General features: G+C 40.7%; 1 protein-coding gene across 5 annotated transcripts in view; it reads left to right on the forward strand.

Annotated features, from left to right (window-relative positions):
* Positions 1–22,995, forward strand: part of plekha8 (pleckstrin homology domain containing, family A (phosphoinositide binding specific) member 8) — a 68,142-nt gene that overhangs the window by 1,255 nt on the left and 43,892 nt on the right. For 4 of the 5 annotated variants that reach the window (XM_048561506.1, XM_048561517.1, XM_048561535.1 and 1 more), the window contains exons 2-4: positions 6,378–6,494; positions 9,851–10,006; positions 17,193–17,326. In XM_048561506.1, coding sequence (XP_048417463.1) covers positions 6,378–6,494; positions 9,851–10,006; positions 17,193–17,326 — 407 coding nt within the window. Of the gene's footprint in view, positions 1–366; positions 386–6,377; positions 6,495–9,850; positions 10,007–17,192; positions 17,327–22,995 lie in introns of those variants that run through there. The other variant, XM_048561525.1, reaches the window with a different exon arrangement.

Below are 22,995 nucleotides of genomic sequence, written 5' to 3' on the forward strand. Positions count from 1 at the left end.
ACACATAAAGTAGGAAGTCCAATGTTTCATTTGGCACATTTGTTAAGCTTGGTCTTGCATTCTAATAAATTTCAATCATACTGAAGTGAATTATTTCCAGACTGTTAAATACTATACAACAGTAGTTTTGGTAAGAGACAGCTTCATACCAGTGATTTATTCAAACAGTACTTTTAGTCTATTCTTGTCCTTTCATGATCTGTATTCTCAGGAAATTCATTTTACATTTCAGTTTTTCTGACTCACCTGAGAGATTCAGGAGCAAGCTGCAAATGGATTATTGTAAAGTTTTCATGGCCACAGCTTGATGTGCCTGTCACTGATAACTCTGCAGAAGGATTAATCTAACAGTGAGCATTCGCTTTGTTAAAGCCGTTCATCTGAGGTATTAGTTTAAGCAATTGCTCATTAATAATCTTGATTATATATACCATTGCATTTAAGCATCAAGGTGGATTGAGCTGTTGGGTGGAATATGTTTGGGGTCAGATGGTTTCTCCCAACATGTTGGACTGGAGAAACTTGGAACCGAGTTAACTTCTGTGGCTCTCTCAGTATCCTAATATCTCCCAAATAGGACCAGAGTGGCCCAGTGAAATGCTGATAATCAACAAATCACGCTGACTCGCTGGGGGCCTGTAGAGGTGTATCCATTACTGGGTTAGAATTGTTCCAACTCAGATCCAGTCAGACTTGCAGACTAACGTTTTGGTGGATTAGGGAGTTTTGTCTACACAAGCACCTGAAGGCTACTTGAAGTTTGTGCAGGTTGGCTCCATAGTTTATTAACTTCCAGCAATTCCCCTCTATAGATCAATGAGCCTGAGCAAAAACAGGAAATGCTGGAGAGACTCAACAGGTTTGGCAGCATATCTGGAGAGAAACTAGAGTTCACATCTTGAGTCCAGTGACACTGATTTAGCCCAATAGAAGCTCACTGCAGTTTAAATACTTACTGTATTTTCTGTCCTCATATGCTGCTAGATCTGCAAAGTTTCTCCATCAGTTTATATTTTTTGTTTCAGATTTCCAGCACCCTCAGTTCTTTGTTTTATTTTGATGAGCCTTGGCTTTGGTTCCTGCAACCTGCACCTAATCACTCTAGACTTGGATGTTTGCCCATGTAGCTATGGACAGATTTCTGTATTAAATGTGGCCTCAGTTATTATGGATATACTGATGAGAGAAAAGCCTGCCCCAGGATTCACATCACACTGAAAGCCATGTGAAGCAGGAAAATAGTATCAGAGATAATGGGAACTGCAGATGCTGGAGAATTCCAAGATAATAAAATGTGAGGCTGGACCTCCTTGACCTGTCCGTCTTCCCTGGACTGACTTATCCCCTCCCTACCTCCCCACCTATACTCTCTCCACATATCTTCTTTACTCTCCATCTTCGGTCCGCCTCCCCCTCTCTCCCTATTTATTCCAGAACCCTCACCCCATCCCCCTCTCTGATGAAGGGTCTAGGCCCGAAACGTCAGCTTTTGTGCTCCTGAGATGCTGCTTGGCCTGCTGTGTTCATCCAGCCTCACATTTTATTGTCTTGAAGCTGGAAAATGATTTGTTCACTCAGCTAAAAGCAAAAATGCCAAACTTGCTGCGTTTCTCCAGCACTTTGATTTTGTTACAGGAAAATTAATTACTAAGTTATTTAAACTGGCCTGGTAGACAGCTACAGTTTTTGTATCCATGTATGTACCTTTTAAGGGTACAGATGATGATGTTGTATTATTTTTCTGCCTCATGTCTCTTGTGGTATTCGTACTCCAGCTAGCTTGGGAAGTTACTCAGGAAATTCTTTAATCGCCCATGTGAACAACGTATTCTGATAAATGCAACTGGATTGTGTTTTGAATAACAGTTACACTAAAGACTTGAGGACATTAGTGTGAGATATCTTGTCTTTCCACTCAATACCAGTGGTATGTTATAGACAGCACCAGTGGGAATGTTTAAGTTTCCAGATGTGTCAACAAGGGCAGATGCAGCCTTATCATCAATTTAGAAGGTGCTAAGTGTAATCGGGTTATAATAACATTTCTGGCAGAGCATCTCATTTTTCCTGCTGGATAATTTGCATACGCTTCACAAAGGCAAGCAGGTCTTTCCAATCCATTGTGTGATGTTGACATTGATTGTGATGTTTTGTGAGAGAACACTTACCATGATCGCAAAATGTACTTGTAGTCTAAAGTGGTGGATTATTAACTGTAATCAGAGAGAATGTGTCTGAGGGAGCAGGTGTAGCTTGGACCGTGACTTCAGTGTTTTTTAAGTTGATTGTAAGTCTAAAATACTGTGCCACCTGAGCAAAGCAGTTGGATAACAGCTGAATATACTGGACAATGTGGTGGTTGACAATACTTCAGTTTTTACAATACCATGCCCCAATTTATGCCTGCAAGCTACTTCTTTATTACAACCCTATAAAATCTCTTGTTTCTCTAATTCCGGCACTTTCATTGGCTCTGTGCATTCCGTTACCCAAACGATAAGTCTGGAATTCCCTCCCTAAAGCATTCAGAAAGAAAGGAAGAGCACGCCCCCATCTCCATCAACAGAACTGAGGTTAGGAGAGTGAAGAGGATCAAGTTCCTTGAAGTGACGATAACTGACGACCTGTCCTGGACTTCTAACGTAAATGCAACCGTCAAGAAGGCACGACAACACCTCTCCTTCCTCAGGAGGCTCAGGAAATCTGGCATATCCAAAAGGTCCCTTACCAACTTCTACAGATACACAATTAGGGCATACTGTCCAGGTGCACAACAGCCTGGTGCGGCAACTGCTCTGCTCAGGACTGTTAGAAACTACAGAAGGTGGTGTGCACAGCCCAGACCATCACGGAAGCCAACCTTTCATTCGTGGACTCTAATTACATGGCTCACTGCTGTTGAAAGGCAGCCAATATCATCAAAGACCCATCACACCCCAGTAATGACCTCCTACAACTTCTTCTGTCAGGCAGAAGGTGCAGAAATCCGAACACATGCACAAGTAGGTTCAGGAACAGCTTTCTTGCCATTATTAAACTGTTGAATGGACCGTAGCCTCAAATAATGTTACCTGCAATGTAACCTGTATGGCTTTAAGTCTTTTTGATCTGTACCTCCTTTGCTTACTGTGATCTGCTTGTAAACAAAGCTTTTCTCTGTATTTCACATATAACAAGGTGTAGAGCTAGATGAACACAGCAGGCCAAGCAGCATCAAATGGCAGAAAAGCTGATGTTTCGAACCTGAACCCGTATTTTTTCTGAAGAAGTGTCCAGACCCAAAACGTCAGCTTTCCTGCCCCTCTGATGCTCCTCGGCCTGCTGTGTTCATTCAGCTCTACACCTTGTTCTCTCAGATTCTCCAGCATTGGCACTTCTCACTATCCCTGTGTTTCAGTCTATTTGAATATAAAATAAATCAATCAGTCACTCAATCTGTGTTGTTCCCCTCTCCTTTGAAAATACTGCTGTAACCAAGCTTTTGCTCACCTTTCTGAACATTTCTAAATGAAGTTTGGTGCCACATCTTATGATAACACCCCTCTAAAATGCCTTGGCTTGTTTTACTGTGTTAAAAATGCTATTTAATAAGTGGTTATTATTTCAGCAAAAACTGCAAAATTATTGGCAAAAATTATCAGTGATCTACATTACTATTATTTTTATATGCACCCTTGGAAAGTTGAGGATGCCACTACCTACACATTAGTTGATGTATGTGCACCTATCACCATTCTGAAATACCTTGAGCAGTATCAGAGTATATGTATTTTCAGCAGCATTGGGACAAGAACACTTTAGTGCTTAATACTAAACACTGTTACCATATAAATGGCGATGATACATGACACTAATCTGTTAATCCTAAAGGCCAGCTAGATCTGTTAATCGGGCCATCATGTCAACAGGAAACTATCAGACCATATTTACAATTCTATCAGGGCATCCATTGTTTAGAAGAATCTCCTGCGGTGTATCATGAGTCACAAAATCAAATGCTAATATGAATGTATAAAAATTTTGGTACTCTGCAGGGTTTAAAGGCTGAAAAAAAATTCACATTATATATTTGACGCCAAACCTGAATGCTACATGTACTTCCCCCAAAAGAATGTTTTCTGCTAGTTACTAATAGTTGACAGAATATTTTACCTGCTACTGATGCAAAATGAAATTTCCAGTGGCAATTCAGCTTTATGCTTGTAGAAGTGTATTCTGCTGGCTTTTTAAAAGAATTTTATGCAGCTTTGCATTCCAGATTTTTTTTGTTTTGTAGAGTTCAAGGACTGTTTTACTACACTTGTGGCTATGTGATTTGGGTGGCACAATGGTTAGCACTACTTCCTTATAATGCCAGGGACCCAGGTTTGATTCCACTGTTGGGAAACTGTGTAGCATTTGCACGTTTTCCCTGTGTCTGTGTGGCTTGCCTCCCAAAGTTTAAAGATGTGCAGGTGAGGTGGATTGGCTATGCTAAATTGCCTGGTAGCGTGCCGGAATGCGCGGGCTAGGAGGATTAGATGTGGTAAATGTGGGATTTCGGGGATAGGGTGGGGTGCCCTTCAGACAGTTGGTGCAGTCTCAAGGGCCAAGTGACCTCTTTCTGAGCTATGGGGAATCTCTGATTGTGCATCTGTGCAGAGACACCAACTGAACTGATTGGTATTATGCCTAACGTTTGCTAGATTACAAAGCTGGGCAACATTTGAGGAGTTACCACAACCACTATTGCTGTTTGCATTTTTTTCTTCTCGGTTGAAGTTTAAGGTTGAACTTGATGCTTCAATTGATGAAATGTGGTGTTATCCACCATTGATGAGAGCTGAGCAGTATTCATAAAGGCAAGAATCTGTCTGATTTCCTCTTTATCATCAAGTTAATAGTAGCTCATTTTGATCCTTGTGAGAATGGAGTTTTATTTTGAATATTAATTTGGCCGAAGGAAAAATTGTTTTCCTTCATATCTCAACTACCTTGTGCAGGAAAGACACAACTGACTATTTCTATTTGCAATAACACAAATTTTCAATGATGCATAATCTAAATAGGCATAATTTGGCATATTTCAATCGAAAGCATTGACACCAGTTTTAAAAATGATGATGCTGTTGGTTCTTCTCATTACTCGTGACTATACCTCACAGCAATTTGATGCACCTTCATATGTACTGCTCATTGTAAATTGGTGTCAGAAATACTTTGTATGTCCATAGGGTGTACTGTTACACTCCTCACTAAACTTTGCATTGAGATCACTTTATTGGTCTGAACTTGTAATGCTTGCTTACCTGTACTGCACTAAAGCTGGCTGTGAAAGTTAAGAGCGGCGCTTTGGAGTGAGGAACATTTTGACATTGTAATAAGCAATAATTATTGCCAAATAACAACTTTGACTCTGTAAATTTAACGTTGCATGTGTGGAGTCTTATTCCCTGAGAAGAAATTTAATACCAAGGATTTTTAATAGTTAATAAAAACCAAAAGAACTGCGGATGCTGTAAATCGGGAGTAAAAACAAAGTTGCTGGAAAAGCTCAGCAAGTCTGACAGCATCTGTGAATTCAAAATCAGAGTTAACATTTCATGTCCAGTTCTGAGGAAGGGTCACTGGACCTGAAACGTTAACTTGATTTTGAATTCACAGATGCTGCCAGACCTGGTGAGCTTTTCCAGCAACTTTGTTTTTGTTCCTGATTTTTAATAGTTCATTTCTTACCCTCTTGTATATCTCCCTTTAGCCTCACCTGCATGTTTAATTTTTATTTCACTATTTGTGCATGATTTAAATCTAATTTTTATTTCCTGACTGGTAGTGTGCATGTTTTAGCGAGGGTACTTTAGTCTAGTTGAAGAGCCTTGCAGTTGTTGGCTGTGCTCGTAATGTCACAGACACCCTGTAGAGGGCACTGCACTAGATTAGATGGCAGTTTAGTCAAACTCCCTACTGATCAGTCTGTGAAGCAACTTCAGACAATGGTGAAAACTTCTTTAACGCTGCTAGTAGGTTCTAGACTGATACTTTAGTTTGCATTCTCTTGGCTGAACATTATCTTCAATACAATTTTTGATAGGCAAGATACCGGAGACTGTTATTTAGATACCACAAAAAGATTGAGACTTAAAGGGATCTTTCAGAGATATAAATGCTATTCCTAAATTTGAAGTTCAAGCCTGAAAAGAAAGATGTCAATGTTGGATTGAAGACGGAGTTTTCCTTTTGCTTAATTATTGAAGAAATCATTGGCAGAAATAAATTCACTGAAAATTTTGGATAACTCTGAAATTATTGACTAAATAGTCTCAGTTTGTGTTTTTAGAAACGTATGTTTATGCTGTTCAATAGTTTAATAGTGTGATATAATTAATGTTTTTGTACAGGATGGCAGCCACGCTGGTTTATTCTTGCTGGTGGAATTTTGTCTTATTATGATTCACAAGAGGACACATGGAAGGGCTGCAAAGGCAGCATTAAGATGGCAGTGTGTGAAATACAAGGTAAAGTATAAGGTCTTTCTTAATATCTTTGACCTTCAACTTTGATTTCCTCAGCACTGGTTTGGAATAATTAGAAAATTGGACTCAAAAAAGACTTTTAACTGTAAGTTAAACTTGACATTTAAAAATTCTTGCTTTTAGTTTCTTTTGTTATTTAGTATGAGCTTTGCATGGCTTTAATTAAATTTAAGTTTTTTTTAAGTACTAAGTTAAACAGTGAAAACAGTACATTTCTGGAGTTTGTAGTTCAAAATATGGGTTATACCTAGAAGGAATGTGATGAATGGTAACATTAAGTATGAGTTCCAATGACTATAACTGAAAATGACTTGTTGAAGCAATATAACTTAAAATTATTGCACTTAAGATGACAATTCAATATTTAAATTGAATTATGCCAATGGAATGAAGGATTTGATTAAGGATGCTGTTTTGTAATGGTAGTTTGATGCATTTACCTGTGTGAAGAATGGATTCTAATTATAATTACAGTTTTCATCATATTGACTTTGAGTAGATTACGTACCAAAATTGTGAAAAGAATGCTAATAACAAGTGAGGCATCTTCTTTATATGAACTTCTAGGGGTTTTAAAGGTGTAATATCAGCAGAACGATCAGTTTCTGACAGAGGGGCAAAAAAAAATTTGGGTGTAATGCTTAGTCAGTTTTGAAAAGGCACAATGAGACACTGGACTTCGGATAGAAATGTCATACAGAATGATACACCTTTTGTTTCTGATGTTGTTTCATCAGCTATATAGTTTCAGTCATGTAATTTTAAAAATATATTTTTGTTTGTAAATGCTCCATCCTTGTTGACTAATTTATACCACAACTGTATTTACTTTGTTTTGTTTTGTGCTCCATTTCATTATTCTTTTCTGTAAGCTTCAACAGCAAATACAGCCAGTTTATGTTGGAGCTGGAGGAACACAGCAGGCGAGGCAGCAACAGAGGAGCAGGAAAGCTGATGTTTCGCGTCGGGACCCTTCTTTAGCCATTTCTGAAGAAGGGTCCCAACTCGAAATGTCAGCTTTCCTGCTCCTCTGTTGCTGCCTGGCTTGCTGTGTTCCTGCAATTCCACACTGTGTTATCTTTGACTCCAGCATTGGCAGTTCTTACTATCTCTCAATTTATGTTGGTACCTTTCAATCCCAGTGAATGAAGCTGACTTTTCTCCTGAAACACCAAGCAGTTGATATGTGGGTTGAGGCAGTACATGGATTTTGTTTTTATAAATAATCATGCGTCTTCACTCAACTTTTCCCGTGTGACCTCTATTTCTGATCTGTTTCAATGGTAAGATCCAATATAACTGCTGTGCTGGAATCCAGACCACTTGTATTGCAAGAATGTTTTCGAATACCAGAGCAGTTTGTTTGTCAACAACTCTACAGTGCCACGAAAGTTAAAATTGGGAATATTTCTGACTATGAATCTATTTCAGTCATTGAGAAGAATCTATGTGGTCCAACATTGACCCTTGGGCTTTTAGTACCTAGATGCAGATCCTGCATTTAATTTATCAACAGTATTCTTAAAGCCAGGTAACAGGAAACACAAAATACTGCCAATCCATGGACTGTCCCCGTCCATTTCATGTTTTTACAACACAAGAGCCCGGTGATCCACTTTTAGGAACAACCAGACAGTGAACATTTTGGCACGTCAATGCATCTCCATGAAGATGGACCTGGCTGCATTAATAAAGTGGAGACAGATATTAGGAGCCAGGATTTTCCTGATCCCATGATCCATTCTCCATCTTGGAGGAGCTGTGCTACTCGTTTTCACATTGTGGAGGCAGGCATGGGTTGAAGACCTGCTAGCTGTCTCCAGAGCCAGATCTGAGACAGCAATGGAGATGGGCAAGTGGCAAGGTTGGCAGGTTAGAATTTGTACCTATTTACTGGGATATTAGCCTAGTTATAATCTTGACCGTTAGGTTTTCAAGGTCTCATCCTACACATAACTGCCACAATGTTCAATCCATGCTGTCATATTTGGCACTCCTTTCACATCTGCAAGTCCCTTCATATCTCCCCTTTCCCCATGCATTGTGTATACTCATTCTTCTAGTATCTTTGATAGTCAGAACCAATGAGCCATTTGCAAATATAACCAACCTCTATTCCAGAAGCAGACGCTAAATGCAAAGAGACTTTGAAAATCTCTGAAAATAAAATTGTTTATCTTGCAATTTCTTAAAAATGTGAATACGCACCACCACACACAGTGTTAATAACTTTATGTCTCTTAATTCCCTGTAAGTAAACACTTTGACATTGAAAATAAATCTCCAGAGGAAGATTAAGTTATTACAAGAGAATGAAGATGACAATCCACCAGTGTTTGCTCAGCACTGCAAGCTGTGGCACAATCGCCAACAGTGCTAAGTCCGTTGCCATCCTTGGAGCTCAGGCAGGCATTCATATTTAAGGCTATCCGATTACTGAATGTTGAGCAGATGGATAAACATCAATTTTCCCCCAGATGGCTTCTTTATGATTGCTTGGCTGTACTCCAAGAGTGGCTAGTGAGCTGCCTAGGCACTGTAGGCATAGCTTGTACGGAGTACTTGCTTTGTTAGTTCAACATGTTTATTAGACTGAATAACCTTTTTCTCTTTGTGGAATATTTTCAATGTCTGTGTGTTTTCACAAAATTAAATTCGTCATTGAGAGCTTCATGAGAAGGCAAGAGAGGCAGTGTTTCCATTGAATGTAGAATGGCGGTTTTTCTTTTGATTCCTGATTCCTGACTCTAGACTAGGGTTTCCCCATGGTTCTCAATTTCTCTGATTTGCCATGAAGTAAGGCTACTAACAAAATGGGCCTGAACCCCATCAAAATAGAGCGGTATTTGAAATGCTTCCCTGCAATGGAGTCAGCAAAGGTCAGTGTACTATGTGTGGTCTGGCTACATGTGCCCTGGCCCTCAGCTGGCAAAAATTTGCCAGAAATGATCAGGGGACCAACAACTTCAAAAATAAGTCCTGTCCACCGTTTTTTAAAACTTTTTGACTTGACCTGACTGCACAAAAATCTGAGACTGAGAATCCAGTTTTAATTCGTTGCATGTAGATGAATTCTAAATAATTTAAAATCTTGCTGATCATTGCAAATGGATCAGAAATAGAAGACTGTAGATGAATGCTTTTGCTTTGTGCGAGCAAAGGTCGTAAGTAAAATAACCTGAAATTTTTGGTTTAGGTTTACCTTTGATATGAGTGGCAGACTTTGGAGTTAATTGGTCTGCTCATGCTCTTTATAGCTTTCTCTTCACCGCCTTATCATCACTAACAACTTGCCCCCTTCTGCTGGGGATGTTATTATCCATTTCTTTCATCCACAGTGCATAATAGTGACAATACAAGAATGGAGCTGATCATTCCAGGGGAACAACACTTCTATCTGAAAGCTGCAAATGCTGCTGAGAGACAGAGGTGGCTTGTCGCCTTGGGATCATCCAAAGCTTGTCTGACAGACAGTAGGACGAAGAAGGAGAAAGGTAAGTTTTATTTTCACTTTTAGAACCCAACTACTATTTTTGTTTTACTTCAGGAGAGTGTAAATTGCACAAAAGGAATTTGAAAGGATGCTGTCTGAAGTGGAGAGTCATGGTGGTACAGTTTATATTTCCTGCTCCTAGAATCATACAACCCCTGCAGCGTGCTGCTGTCTGTATATGAATTTGTTAAAAGAAGTACTTCATTGTGAAGGTGACACTAGGAACACTTGAGGAAAAAAATAATGAGCTGCTGAATGCAGAAAATAAAGATTTTGTGAAGCCCTATGTGGTGGTTCCTTGTTTACACTTTTAACAAGAGGTTGTGCTCAGTGCAAACCTAGCATGTGGTTTGGGGAGAGAATTGGGAAATTTGTACAAATGTTTGCTTTTGATTGGATACTTCAGGTTTATACAATTTACATAGTTTATTCAGTGACATTCTTGGACAGGAGCTGTTCTTTGTGTTTGAGCAGCAGAAGAAAATTGGATATTTGTCATTTTATTTTATTGTTACAGCTTTGAAAAGGAGCAAAGGAACATATCACTTTGGAGTTGGAGTTAAACTATTTGTCCCTTCCAACCTGTTCTGCCATTCAGTAAGGTCATGACGAATGGGTTGTGGCCTTCACTTTATTTTCCAGTCAGTACCCTTTTAATCTTTGACTCTGTTGTTAACCAAAACTGTAACTCTGCTTTAAATAAATTCAGCAACCCAACCTCCACTGCATTGTGGGGAACAGCATTTCACAGACTGATGACCTTTAGCAAGAAAAATATTCTGTTCATCTCAGCCTTAAAATGGATATTGCCTATCCTTAAACTGTTCCAACTAGTTGTAATTTCTGTCACAAGAGGAACGTTCCTTTCAGTTACCAACATTATCCAGTATCTTCTTGATTTTTTTATGTCATTGAAAAATCATCTATCATTCTTCTAAATTCCATTGGGTGTACTTTGAAACTGTTCAACTTTTCATCAGAGGAATGAGTTGAGTGAACTGTTTCTAATGCTAATAAATATATATGGGGTGAGAAAAACTGCACACAGCTCTCAATGTATTTTCTCTGTGCTTATACTACTGCAGTGAAACTTCCTTTTATTGTATTTCACTCTGCTTTATCATGACCCACTTGAGAAAGTGCATTAATTCTCAAACATCATTACACCCCAGGGTCACCAGAAACAATTTGATCAAAGCCTACAAAGTTCCCAATTTAATTGTCTGCTGGAATCAAGTTAGCAGAAAACACTGACTAGATTCAAATGTGAGGTGATGCATTTTGGAAGATCTAATTCAAGACCGAACTATACAGTAAATGGAAAAATGATGGGGAAAGTTGATGTACAGAGAGATCTGGGTGTTTACGTCCATTGTTCTCTGAAGGTGGCAAAGCAGGTCATTAGAGTGGTCAGGAAGGCATACGGCATGCTTTCCTTCATCGGACGGGGTATTTTTGTACAAGTTGGCAGGTCATGTTGCAGTTGCAAAAGACTTTGGTTCGGCCACGTTTAGAGTGCTGCGTGCAGTTCTGGTCGCCACATTACCAAAAGGATGTGGATGCTTTGGAGAGGGTGCAGAGGAGGTGCACCAGGATGTTGCCTGGTATGGAGGGCACTAGCTATGAAGAAAGGTTGAGTAGATTAGGATTATTTTCATTAGAAAGACGGAGATTGAGGGGGGGGACCTGATTGAGGTCTACAAAATTGTGGGGGGTATAGACAAGGTGGATAGCAAGAAGCTTTTTCCCAGAGTGGGGGACTCAATTACTAGGGGCCGTGAGTTTGAAGTGAGAGGAAGAAAGTTTAAGGGGGATATGTATGAAAGTTCTTTACACAGAGGGTGGTGGGTGCCTGGAACGCGTTGCCAGCGGAGGTGATAGACACAGACACGATAGTGTCTTTTAAGATGTATCTTGACAGGTACATGGATGGGCAGGGAGCAAAGGAATACCGACCCTTAGAAAATAGATGACAGGTTTAGACAGAGGATCTCGATTGGCGCAGGCCTGGAGGGCCGAAGGGCCTGTTCGTGTGCCATAGTTTCCTCTGTTCTTTGTTCTTATTCCTGTACTTAACAGCAAGTACCATTTATTGCAAATAAGCAATATGTAAACATAAATAAGTAGGTATGTATTATCAACATGTGGCTATAGTGTCTAAATCTCTATCCCCATTTTAAAACCCTTTCCACTTATGTATGGACAGATTTAAATCGGTCTTGCAGGTGGAAGGAAAAATCTGGGAACCATAGTTCAATAGCACCAGTCCACAGAGTTTAATGAGATGTTCCTTCAGCTTGCCAAGACTTTCTGTCCTTTGATCTTCTATTGTAACCTCATTTAATAATGGATTCCAGCAATAGCTGTATGGCAGTTGTTCGATTAACTGAACAGTAATTTCCTGCTCTCCTTGAACAGGAGAGATACATTTTTTGTGCATGCTGATACATGCTGTTTTGCATTGGTGGCATTATTCCAGAATCAAAAACAATTTGGAAGATTTGAACCAAAGCAGTTGCTATCTCTGCAGCCATTTATTTCAAGAATCTACACTACAGTCCATCTGATCTTGAGGATTGTCACCCTTTACGTCTAGTAGTTTTTCCTGTACATTTCCCTGTTGTTAGTGATTATGCAGTCATACACACAATATCTATTTTCCATTATTAATTCCCTAGACTCATTCTGTCACACCAGATTCAGTTACTCTTCCTATTTAAATATTTGCAGAAGCTATTACTATGTTTTTGTATCACTAGCTAGCCATAGTATAAACATGTTTGAGGGTTAGAATGCAAGTGACATCAACCACTGTGATGTCAGATTACAAGATAAGGATTTCTTACCCAGCCTTTGGCAACAGACCTGTCTCAAGTACCTCATGTAAATATATAGCTGTCGGTAATAAGTTAATTGCTATTCAAAATATAGAAGACTCAACATCTTTACTGGGTGGATCAGTTTAATTATTAAGGCTATCGACTTTGGCTCAGAACCTTAAAAAACTATCTTGCTTTCTTACCCCACCTTTCCTGCCTTTGCTTTTAGTAACTTTTCGTTGCTATTTAAAATCTGATCAATCTTATGACCACCATTAGTCAGTGTAGCTACTATTACGGAGCCTGTAAACTGCTTCCACATGTAACCTCTTATTTTTCCTTTCATTTATCTGTACCCAAACTGATTCTACAGTTCACCTGGACCATCTCCAGCACATCCCTCACCTTCCTGGATCTCTCAGTCTCCATCTCAGGCAACCAGCTTGTAACTGATGTCCATTTCAAGCCCACCAACTCCCACAGCTACCTAGAATACACCTCCTCCCACCCACCCTCCTGCAAAAATTCCATCCCCTATTCCCAATTCCTCTGCCTCCGCCGCATCTGCTCCCACGATGAGGCATTCCACTCCCGCACATCGCAGATGTCCAAGTTCTTCAAGGACCCAACTTTCCCCCCACAGTGGTCGAGAACGCCCTTGACCGTGTCTCCCGCATTTCCCGCAACACATCCCTCACACCCCGCCCCCGCCACAACTGCCCCAAGAGGATCCCCTCGTTCTCTCACACCACCCCACCAACCTCCGGATACAACGCATCATCCTCCGACACTTCCGCCATCTACAATCCGACCCCACCACCCAAGACATTTTTCCATCCCCACCCCTGTCTGCTTTCTGGAGAGACCACTCTCTCCGTGACTCCCTTGTTTGCTCCACACTGCCCTCCAACCCCACCATATCCGGCACCTTCCCCTGCAACTGCAGGAAATGCTACACTTGCCCCCACACCTCCTCCCTCACCCCTATCCCAGGCCCCAAGATGACTTTCCACATTAAGCAGAGGTTCACCTGCACATCTACCAATGTGGTATACTGCATCCACTGTACTCGGTGTGGCTACCTCTACATTGGGGAAACCAAGCGGAGGCTTGGGGACCGCTTTGCAGAACACCTCCGCTCGGTTCGCAATAAACAACTGCACCTCCCAGTTGCAAACCATTTCCCCTCCCCCTCCCATTCTTTAGATGACATGTCCATCATGGGCCTCCTGCAGTGCCACAATGATGCCACCCGAAGGTTGCAGGAACAGCAACTCATATTCCGCTTGGGAACCCTGCAGCCCAATGGTATCAATGTGGACTTCACCAGCTTCAAAATCTCCCCTTCCCCCACTGCATCCCTAAACCAGTCCAGTTCGCCCCCTCCCCCCACCGCACCACACAACCAGCCCAGCTCTTCCTTTCCACCCACTGCATCCCAAAACCAGTCCAACCTGTCTCTTCCTCCCTAACCTGTTCTTCCTCTCACCCATCCCTTCCTCCCACCCCAAGCCGCACCTCCATCTCCTACCTACTAACCTCATCCCACCTCCTTGACCTGTCCGTCTTTCCTGGACTGACCTATCCCCTCCCCACCTATACTCTCCTCTCCACCTATCTTCTTTGTCTCCATCTTCGGTCCGCCTCCCCCTCTCTCCCTATTTATTCCAGTTCCCTCTCCCCATCCCCCTCTCTGATGAAGGGTCTAGGCCCGAAACGTCAGCTTTTGTGCTCCTGAGATGCTGCTGGGCCTGCTGATTCTACATCCTGTTCTGTTAAGCTGATACTGAACAGTCTGCTTTGTGAAGAATGAGAGATGATTTATTGAAACTGTCAAAATTCTTACAGGGCGTGACATGGTGGAAGGTTGGTAGCATGTTTCTGTTGCTGGGCAAGCCCAGAACGAGGCATTTATTCTCAACGTTTATTGTCAGACTAGTTAGGACAGAAATGTGGAAGAATTTCTTTACTTGCGGGTGTTGAATCTTTGGAATTTTCTGCCCCAAAAGGTTGTGGAAACTCAATAGATGAGCATATTTTGATGGATTTTTCGAGCCTAATATTACCAAGTGATATGGAAATAGAACAAGAAAGTGACCTTCGAGCAGATGATCAGCTGTGATCCAACTGAATAGCAGAGCAAGTTTCAATAGTCTGGATCGCCTACCCAGTATACCTGTTTTTCTACCACAACAACCCACTGCCTTTTTCTAGCTTTCTTTCCTATGTTTTGTCAAATATTCTTCAATTCACAGGTTGCAGCCTTGTCTCTGACTGTTGGGTCATACATGTTGATTTGTATTTGTGCTAACAATTCATTAATCTTGTTTTGAATGCTGCATAGATTAAGATGTAATATTGCTTTTTTGTTTAAAATTATTTTTGAAATGTCCTCTTTAAGTTTGGTTGTATGCACAGCTTGCAGCTGGTTGGTGATGCAGACCAACACCAGAAATGTGGCTGTGTTTACCATGAAGAACGCTCCTTGTCAATTTCTCCCCTCACTTGTGTCTCTTGGGTTAAACTACCACCAGTTATCTCTCTCTTTCCTTTCTTTCCCTCCTCCTCATCATAGAACCATCATTGAATCCCTACAGTGTGGAAACAGGCCCTTTGGCCCAACAAGTCCACACCGACCCTCAGAGCATTGCACCCAGACCCATCCCCCCGTAACCCACCTAATGTACACATCCCTGAACTCTACGGACAGTTCAGCCTGGCCAATCTGCCTAGCCTGCACATCTTTGGACTGTGGAAGGAAACTGGAGCACCCGGAGGAATTCTACCCGTAGACACGGAGTGCAAACTCCACACAGACAGTCGCCCATGGGTGGAATCGAAGCCGGGTCCCTGGAGCTGTGAGGCAGCAGTACTAACCACTGAGCCGCCTCCTTCTTTTCTTTCTCTCCTTCTACTTTTCTTTTCCCCCCTTTTCTTTCCCTCCTGTCCCTCTAATTACCCAGAGAGCTGCCCTAGTAAGACTGTGGTGAGTTACTCTTACCTTTCCCCTTTATCTTCCTCCACTTTTGTTCCTTTCTCATGACCTTCTACCCCAAATTTGAGTAATTTGGCTCATGATTCTGTAATTTGAGGAATTTCTGATAATACCAGTTCTAAGCAGGCTCATTTTCAATCTCAAAGTATTATGCTACGTTTATCTTTGCTCCTTAACCCCCTATCTACCTGCAATACCTCTTCATTTGGTCTTACACTCTCTATATTGAATTTTGAAGTAAAAAGGAGTAAAAAGATTTCGATTTATATGGTCCTTTTCACAACCTGTGGCGGTGTCAGGACACTTGTAGCCAATTAAGTATATTTAAGCGTAATCACAGTGTTATCTCGGAAATGTAGCAACCAGTTTTTGTATGAGAAGCCCCCACAAACAGCATTGCGATAATGACCATACAATCTATGCAAGTGAAAGCTTGTGGTTCCTCATGCAACATGTATTTGTGTCAATTCTTGGAATGTCTAGTGGAATAAAGTCCTCATCATATCATAGCACAACCTTTGCTGAGGTTTGAATAAAAATTGAGTCCTGACAAAGATGTTTTCCTGAGTTTATACTCATGTTGTTTTTGAGTTGTTGTGCTCAAATTTAAAATGACACAGCTCTACCTAATACTGTTAATGCAACTTTTTTTAAAAGTAGAGACATTTTTATTTTGCTACAAAATTTTTTTACAAACATCCAGCTTTACTGGGGATGGAATATGATCCCTTATTTTTCCACTACATACAATTGAGTGGGATTATTCACTCTAAAGTGCAGATACTAATTAATGGTTTCAAGGTGTCTCTATCAGCCATGCCTTATGAAGCCTGCTTTTTCATTTTTGGATGATTTATTTTATCTGTTCTGTTAAATTTATCTGGATATATGAGATAAAGATATAATGTGTGATTGTGTTGGGCAGTTAAGATTGAGAACACTTCTGTCCAATTCTGGTTTCTGAAAAGGTCAGGCATCATGCAGGTGGCTTCTACAATAATACTCCAGGCTCTCTTTTCTCCCTAATGAAGTTTACCTTTGTTGATGCTGAGTAAGGAATAGATTGACTTGAGTTTTCATAACCCCCTGTGAACGAATAATCTGCCAATACTATCTGAGGTTTTTCTTCACAAAAAGAATAACCACTTCTGAGCAACGGCTGAAAAATTGCTATGATTGTGAAAATATATTTTAGAAAATTGGTGAACTGTTGTTGCAAGAAGTAATTGAAATTAGTTTTACAAGATTCTCCGTCATCTATTTGTATTTTAAACAACTTATCTTGAAAAACATGTGATTGATAACACAAACCAGTTGGCCATTAAAAATGTTCAGGGGAAAGCAACTAATATTAATTTTCTTTTTTTTGAAAGAAATAAGTGAAAACACTGAATCCCTGAAAAAGAAGGTCTCCGAACTGAGATTGTATTGTGATCTTCTCCTTCACCAAGTGAATAATCTAAAAGAGAGTGCACAATTCAATCAGTCTAATCCAACTGATATAGAGGTATATATTAATTTTGTGGCATTGCATTACATATATTACTCAATAGATATATCCATTGCTGTGAATGTTTTTCCAAATATACAGTGTCTTGAAGGCTAATTTCTGGGAAAATTGCCAGGTTGATCTAATGGGATGTTCAATAACTCAATGGAAACAAAACATTGCAGCAGAACTTGGTTAAACACAATTAAGACCATTAGGCTAACAGCAATTCTAGCCGTCAGGGAGAGATGCCATTAATAAACAGGCCATGAAAATAAACAAGTGACAATATGCTGGAAAGCCATTCAAATTGGCTAATGCCCTTTTATCATTTGCCCTGCATTCTAACAAATTGTTCAAATTACACTTGTCCATCCTGTTTTGATAGAACTATTTCACAAATCTAAATAAAAACTGAAAGAACTGCGGAAGCTGTAAATCAGGAACAAAAACAAAAGTTTCTGGAAAAGCTCAGCAGGTCTGGCAGCATCTGTGAAGAAAAATTGGAGTTAACATTTCAGGTCCAGTTCTGAAGAAGGGGTCACGAGACCTGATATGTTAACTGTGATTTTTATTTCCCAAATTCACTTATCTAATCAAATTTTGAATGATAAGAACAAATTTGCATCTTTCTTGAACTTGGGACATCCCAAGAGTGTTTCACAGCCAGGGAAGCACTTTGAAATATTGTGACTATTGTCATTTAGAAAATGCAGCTGCCAGTTTGGGCACAAGCCCACACAAACCGTGCTGAATCAAAGACCAGACGATCTATTGTGATGAAGGGTCTAAGTCCAAAACGCCAGCTTTCCTCCTCCTAAGATGCTGCTTGGCCTGCTGTGTTCATCCAGCTCCACACCTTGTTGTCTTGGATTCTCCAACATCTGCAGTTCCTATTATCTCTGATCTATTGTGATGTTTGTTTGTTGCTAATATTGACTAGGACACTGGGTATAACTAACTTGTTCTTCACATAGTGCCAAGGGGCTGCATTTCCCCATCTTACGTGGAAGTATTAGTTTTAGGTTGTTGCATAGAGGGTTCCTACCATGGCCCATATTTTCTCACCCAAATGTCCACTGCTCATTTCAATAGTGATGCTTCTGGGCTCTGCTCCTGAATCCATGTTCAGTCAATTGGCAGCAGAGATCAAAGTGCTTGCCAATGCTGGTATCTTGCGATGTTCATGCCGCAGGTGGCAGATTTGAAGTGCAGCTACACACCACTTCAAATACTGCAAGCCAGGAACTGCCTTTTGCACTGTGCTTTGCAGCCATTGTCATTAAAGATATGGCCTAGAAAATAAAGTTCCACCCTGTTTCTGTGACAGAGACCTGGCTGTGGATTTTTTTTAAACCAAACCCTTAATGTTCAACTGTTTACATTGCTCAGTCATAAACTCTCCTTTAGTTCTACAAGCTATTCCTGCAAGTTGTTTAATAGAAGTCATCATTGCGGCAGAAGTGCCTGCAAGTGAACCTTTACGCTCTTCAGACACACATGGAAATCCATCTGCCACTAATTCAAAATTAAACATAAATGATATATAAAAAAATAAATTTCACAGTCTGTATGACATCACTCACCAAAGGTTGAACAATGGTAAGGAGGTCAAAAGGATCTGCATTAGCATGCCTTTCAAACTTTTAAAGGTCATCGATCGATTCAGTAGATAGTTTTCAGATACATGACTCAAGCTTGATTAGTTAATATTCCTTTATGCTATGCAACATTGTAATGCTGTCTGAAAAGACTGCAGTGCTCTCCCTGACACCCATCCGATCATACAATGTTAACCTGCTTGAATGTGCGCACATCTATTATAAGTCACAACATGTTGAACAAGTTTTTAACAGTAATGTCTTTGCCAAACAGGAAAGGCAAAGGAACACCAAACAAAGAAACCACATTTGCTTTTGCTGTGACACAGGGGCTGCAACAACATACTATCTAAATTAATTGAATGATAGCTTCAATCTCTTGGAGTTCGGTATGAATTACTTTCTGTCTGACTTGTTGCCCTACAATGATGCTGAAGTGAAGATTCTCCTGGTCTCTGTCCTTGTTTTCTTCCTTGGAAGACTGTTACCACTCTTCCAGCTCCTCAGCTTCCTGAACACCCCTCTTTACCTGCTCCAGTTGTCAGGATTATGCAGGACACTCCACCCAGAGTATACTGCAAGGCTCCTCCCGCGTGATTCAAGCATTGGAGCCTCATCTTGAGGAATCCAGTTGGCTGTTCCACAAAAAGGGTATTGCATCCTATCTGCATTCTACCTCAACATCAGTAGATTTCGGAACGGAGTCAGAACTCATGTTGGAGAGGGTAGCGTTGTCTCCCTGCAGCCACTCATGTATGGTATTTGGCTCTTGCAAAAAGGCAGGAAGTTGAGAGGTATCAAGAACAGGGGCATCATGTTAGCTTTCAGGACATTTGGCACAGGCCTCTAAGATGTAGCAGGGATAGTGATAGATGAGTTGGACATTGGCTGATATGAACCCTTTACTGCTAATGAGCTTAGTGATGTTTTAATATGAAGCTCACAACGTGACGTATATGCTTGAAAGCCCCCTGGTCCCTGGGGAAGCCAGTGATGTTGGAAAACCCCCCTGCTTGGGCTGTAGTACTGACCTTGTCACAGGAAAAATAAATGATAAGTTATGATCTTGCGTAAACTGCATTTCTACCATCCTTAGCACATTTGTGGCTTGAGGACTGGGAGATCCCACATAGGCCTCCCAGTGGATTCCTGGAATGAGCCAGCTATGTAAAAATTAAATGTTGCTGTTATCTTGATGGCCCCTGGGACAGATGGACACCCACCCCTTCGGGGCAGAAATGCTGTTGCATCACGGTTCTGCTATTGTGCCCTAGGTCATCCTCTGTATGTGACTTCATTGTAGTTCGATCATCTGAAGAAAATGACATTGAGGACTGTAATCTAGGGTCATCAAAGGCTACAGCAGAGAAAATGACCCCACAGCCGTTCAAGGCAGTGCTGTTCAAAAACAAGCACCTAACTTTTCTAAGATAACAAAGTGTGGAGCTGGATGAACACAGCAGGCCAAGCAGCATCTTAGGAGAACAAAAGCTGACGTTTCAGGCCTAGACCTATTATTTCTGATACAATTTTAACCTAACTTTTCTAATCCCATTTTCCATTAGCTGGCCCTGGCATCACAATGCACATCCAACTATTACTTCAATGTTAGGAGGGTCTCTGCCTCTACCATACTTACAGGCAGTGAATTCCAGATTCTCACCACCCTCTGGTGAAAAATTCTTTGCTGATATCCCCTCTAAACCTCCCACCCTTTCCCTTAAATCCATTGGTTACTGATCTCTGTAACAAAGGAAAGATTCCTTTCTATATACCCTATCTGTGTCCCTCATAATTTTATACATCTCATTGGTGTCCGCGCTCAGGCTGCTCTGTTCCAAGGAAAACAGCTCCAGTCTATTCAATCTCTTTTCATAACTAAAACTCTCCAGCTCAGGCCATGTTCCTGTGCTCTGTCTCCAGTGTGATCACATCCCTCCTATCATGTGGGTTCCAAAACTGCATACAGTTCTGTAGCCATGACCTAACCAACATTGTATACAATTCCAACATATTCTCTCTGGTCTTAAATTCTTTGACTGGGCTACCCCATATGCCACTTTTAACCCTTTAATTACCCACACTAATACCTTACGGGACTGGTGGGCTTGCGCTGACTCCCGGTGCTTCCTGACATCCTATCCCTCATCATGAATTCCTTTGTTTTGTTTTCCCAGTCCAAATGCATCATCACTCATTTATTTGGATTGAATTCCATTTGTTGCAGAACTGCGCATCTGACCAGCTCATCTATATCCTCTTGTAACCTAAGGCTATCTTCTTCACTGTTTACCTCCCTCAAACGAATTTTGCATCATCCGTGAACTTACTGATCAACCTTAATGTTCAAGTCTAAATTGTCTATGTAGGTTGCAATTTCAGGTTTTCCCCAGTCATCCTCCACTTTCCAAAGGGACTTGCTGCTGCAGTCTCTCTTAAATGTGTCTAATTGAGATGCAGTACCTACCTTCCTGTCTGTGATTAAAGTCAAGGCAAGACAGAGATGCTGGGAATGTACAAGTAAGCACAAATGAGTGAGCACTAAGAATACAAGCACAGAAACCTGAGATGCATCCTGGGCAGATGCAGGAGGTGCGTGTGTGTCCCTGGGCAGAGAGCAACCTGGCAGGACTGTTATCATGTAAGATATCAGTGAGGTCCAAAGTGCAGTAGTGAAGTGTCTTACAGTTAGTAGTGGAGATGTTTTGCTGATGTTGCCCTTTGTGGAGGTGCCAGGAACTACTGTGTCTTTCATGGTAAGAATTGTCGCACCATCTAGTTTCTCACCAATGCATGTGAGAATCACAAACTGCAGTTAAATAAGGTGAGATTAGCTATTATTGAGAGGCAAATCCATGGAAATGAGCTGTTTGCCACTTATTAGCGAGGCTCACGTAGCTTTCAAAACCTTAAGGGCAAAGTCGGGCTTGTTTCCTCAACATTAAGAACGCAGACTTCTTTAAAATCTTTCTATCTTTTCCCAAATTTCTCGCCATTACTCACATTGTTAAAGGGATGGAAAAACGCTGCCTATAGGATCTTTCACTTATTCACAGGCCAGTTTAATGCTTCATCTGCGACAGCACCTCAGATAGTGCAAGACCCGCTTGGTATAATGCAGAAATGTTGACTTAGATTGTGGCGAACCAGTGGATAAGGCCAAATCTATAAGCTGCCGTGCTATTGACTGCATTTTCTAATCATTTGCTTTAATTGAGAATAGGATTTAATCAACAGGAGGTGACCTGGCAGAAAATAGCAAAGTGTCACTTAAAAGCTCCTCCTTGAAATGGAAATCAAAGGATTACTGAGACAATGTGAAAAGAGCCTTAAACAGCTGCCGCAATTTCAAACCAGTGAACAGCAGCACAGTTGGATTATTCAGGGAATGTGAGCTCCATGTGTCAGCTTAGACAAAAGTACGAAGTTACTAAATAACAATGTTTTGAAGGAGGGTGTAAAACTATAGAAATATCCGTTAAGTTAATTGTAAAATCTTAAGATTTAGCAAAAATGGAAATTTTAAACAATTGTTGTGAAATAAAATAAACTGGTGACAAACTACAACATAGTTACACAGTTCCTACAAAAGCAGACTGAATTAAATTTGTTTTTTATAGGCATATTTTCATACATTCATTGGAGGTTGGTGCAAATGTTGAGCATGAAGTGGAAACGTTAATGCTTCTTTCAGCACTGGAAATGTTACTTTAGTTCTTGAGTGACAGTCATAATGTCCAAAATCGCTTGGGTGAACACTTACTGAAATTTTACAGAAGTGAAAAGAAATAACTGATTGATCAGTTACAGGCAAAGAAGGTTCATGTATGCCGTCCGAAGTACAGTGAGAAATTATTTGTAGCTTAGAAGTCACTGGAAGCACCATGCACATCAACTGAAGTTATCATGCCACTGAAAGCTGAAGCAAGTGACTGGCACAAGTTGAAGGCTATGAAGTAAGAAAATGTGTATACGAAATACATCTGTACTGAGAGCAAAGCCATTGCAAAAGGGCTTCCGAAGTTAACAATAGGATCTCTATGAAGAGGGCAGTTTGCATTTCCACATAATAAACAATGAAAGCCA

Source organism: Stegostoma tigrinum, chromosome 2 (assembly GCF_030684315.1).
Source record: "Stegostoma tigrinum isolate sSteTig4 chromosome 2, sSteTig4.hap1, whole genome shotgun sequence".
In the NCBI taxonomy this organism is placed as follows: Eukaryota; Metazoa; Chordata; class Chondrichthyes; order Orectolobiformes; family Stegostomatidae; genus Stegostoma; species Stegostoma tigrinum.